This window comes from Salvelinus sp. IW2-2015, unplaced genomic scaffold (genome assembly GCF_002910315.2).
Source record: "Salvelinus sp. IW2-2015 unplaced genomic scaffold, ASM291031v2 Un_scaffold1964, whole genome shotgun sequence".
Classification (NCBI taxonomy): domain Eukaryota; kingdom Metazoa; phylum Chordata; class Actinopteri; order Salmoniformes; family Salmonidae; genus Salvelinus; species Salvelinus sp. IW2-2015.
Genome location: NW_019943317.1, coordinates 20,971 through 23,898, shown reverse-complemented (window position 1 = coordinate 23,898; position 2,928 = coordinate 20,971). Strand labels below are relative to the sequence as shown.

At 46.6% G+C, this 2,928-nt stretch overlaps 1 protein-coding gene across 1 annotated transcript; it reads left to right on the top strand.

The window, feature by feature from the left end:
* Positions 1-399: 399 nt before the first annotated feature.
* LOC112072573 (zinc finger protein 503) lies at positions 400-2,694 on the top strand. The gene is made up of 2 exons (XM_024139964.2): positions 400-907; positions 1,269-2,694. The coding sequence occupies exons 1-2, from the start codon at positions 653-655 to the stop codon at positions 2,688-2,690; spliced, it is 1,677 nt and encodes a 558-aa protein (XP_023995732.1). The 5' UTR covers positions 400-652; the 3' UTR covers positions 2,691-2,694.
* Positions 2,695-2,928: the final 234 nt, after the last annotated feature.

Genomic DNA, 2,928 nt, shown 5'->3' with positions numbered 1-2,928 from the left:
TGCCTGTTAGATGGTTCGTTGGAGGGCATAGTGGGATTTCTTATAAGCATCTGGGTTGGAGTCCGGATGTTGCCTGTAATCCATGGCTTCTGGTTGGAGTATGTACGTACTGTTGATATTACATTTATTCTACATGCAACATGTTTAAAACAACAACACTTCCCATAAAACGAATAGACTATTTATGTCAATGGACATGGTTTAAGTAATTCCCAGGATATCCCCAGGATAAATAATAAGCCCTTTTGGGGAGGCGACGTCACATTCCCTTGACCCTCCAATCACCTCAGGGGCTCATTTGATTGGAAGGCGGCAAAGGCTTTAATCTCGAGGCAAATTCAGATGCTGCTGAAGGGAGAAGAGTTTTTCTACTGCATCCAACGTAGAGAGCAAACGCACAGACGTGCTCCTGCCACTGACACACTCACACACAGCGACACTGAGGACGGATGCAGCCGCACACTCCTGCTGCGATATGAACGGGATATGTTCTGATCTTCTCCTCCTCTAATAAGGATTAGACGAAGTTTAACTATTTATTGTTTTTAATTTCGAACTACGGTGCTATAGAACAACATGTTACTTTGATGCGTTTTTTTTCCCTTCATGAACATCAAATGTATTTTTCTCCCATTTCAATGAGAATTAGGTCATGATCACATCGCCTGCATTGTCTGTTCTGAGAAATAGTATCGTGAATCCGGTGTGGGAGAGCAGTTCTTCAGGGGAGAAGGGCGCAACGATAATCAACAAGCCATTTCTTCATCTCGTCTCTCCCTCAGACCCTTTAAGGCAGGCTAATCGTATACCCATAAAGATTTTGAAAATGCTTACCGCACGGGGAGGTCATATTTTGCACCCGGAGTACCTTCACCCTTTGCCATCAACCCCTATCAGTCCCATCGAGGTAAGCACCACATAGGCTACGGGCTACGGGGGACGTGATAAAATAAGGAGTGTGATTTTGACAGTTACATATTAATCTTCATATTTTTTTATATCGGTAGTATTAGGCCATTTTTCTTGTAACTATATCAGTTTATTATCATATTGTAATTGTAAAATGAACTGTAGATTAATGTATAAGGTGTTTATATATGGCTAAAGTGCTATGCGCAATGCGATAAACTTGTGCGTAATTTAGTGGTGTTCTCCAACGGCCCATAAAGTACTCCATATATAACAGGAACATATTGGTTAAACACCCCATAAAAAAAACAATACATTGAAAACGTGAATAATAAGTATTATTTTCTCTTATTTCGCAGCTGGATGCCAAGAAAAGTCCGTTGGCTCTCTTAGCACAGACCTGCTCTCAAATCGGTAAACCAGACCCTTCGTCCTCTTCCAAAATCTCATCCGTAACCTCAAATGGATCTAGTGACAAAGAGACCAAACCCGGACCACTAAAAATGAGTGACATTGGAAATGAAGACAAATCTAGCTTCAAACCCTACGCCAAATCATCGGAGAAGAACAAGGACTCCTCATTCGGCAGCGGCAGTCTGACTGGAGATAAAGGTAGTTTCCGAGTGCCTAGCGCCACCTGCCAGCCGTTCACCCCCAGGACAGGCAGCCCCAGTTCCTGCCACTCTGTGTCTCCGCTGCCGTCCGATGGTAAGCAGGGAGACACCGAGGAAAAGAAGAAGGAATTTGATAGCAATAAAAACAGTACAACGGAGAGCAGCAGCAATCACAGCCGGATATGTGGGGTTAATGGTGAGGTTAACCAACGCCAGGAGAACTCTTCTGGTTCAAAGGTTATCACATCAGACTCACTCACATCTGTCTCCTCGTCATCATCTGTTCTGGGTTCAGGAGGACTCGTAGCGCCCGTCTCCCCCTACAAACCTGGTCACAGTGTTTTTCCCCTACCGCATTCCGGCATGACCTACCCTGGAAGTTTAGCAGGTGCGTATGCAGGCTATCCCCAACACTTTCTCCCTCATGGAATGACTTTAGACCCGACGAAATCTAGCAGTCAACTACTAAGCGCTCAGTTTGCCGCTGCCAGCCAACTTCAGTGCAGTAAGTCTGGGAGCCCCTTGTCCAGGTCTTCTCCTCCGTCTCTAATGTCTGCTAGCCTGTGCAGAGACCCGTACTGCCTGAGTTACCACTGCCCGAGCCACTTATCCAGTGCCTCGCAGTGCCATGAATCCTCGGCTTTGAAGTCAGGATACCCCCTCATGTACCCAACTCACCCTTTGCATAGCGTGCATTCCTCGCCGCCATCTTTTGCTGGACACCCGTTATACCCCTATGGCTTCATGCTCCCAAATGACCCTCTGCCACACGTCTGTAATTGGGTGTCGGCGAACGGACCTTGCGACAAGCGTTTTTCTTCCTCAGAAGAGCTTCTCAATCACCTAAGGACTCACACTGCTTTTGCGGGGACGGAGAAGTTGATATCAGGGTACCCGGGTTCATCTTCGCTAGCCAACGCTGCCGCGGCCGCCATGGCTTGCCATATGCACATGCCCCCGAACGGGGGGCCGGGAAGCCCTGGAACGCTCACACTCAGGAGCCCGCATCACCCTATGGGACTGAGCACCCGCTATCACCCCTATTCAAAGAGCCCCCTGCCACCCGGCGCATCGATTCAGATGCCCGCTGCAACAGGTTCATATTACTCTCCCTATGCCTTGTATGGACAGAGACTCACCACGGCATCGGCATTAGGATACCAGTAGAAAATGCAGGACAGACGGACAATAACAATACATTTATAAAGGAGAATCGAGGCCTAAATTACATTATATTGGGTGTATTTCATGCAGGACGGGATCCGCGGGCTCAATGTATTTATTTGCGATAGCTCCAAGCGTGACAAAAATAAAGTAATTATAATATAATTGGTAAGAAGCTCAAGGTGCATTCTTTTTGTTTTTTTACAGTTAAGATGTAGGCTTTATTTGATGACGCCATTTT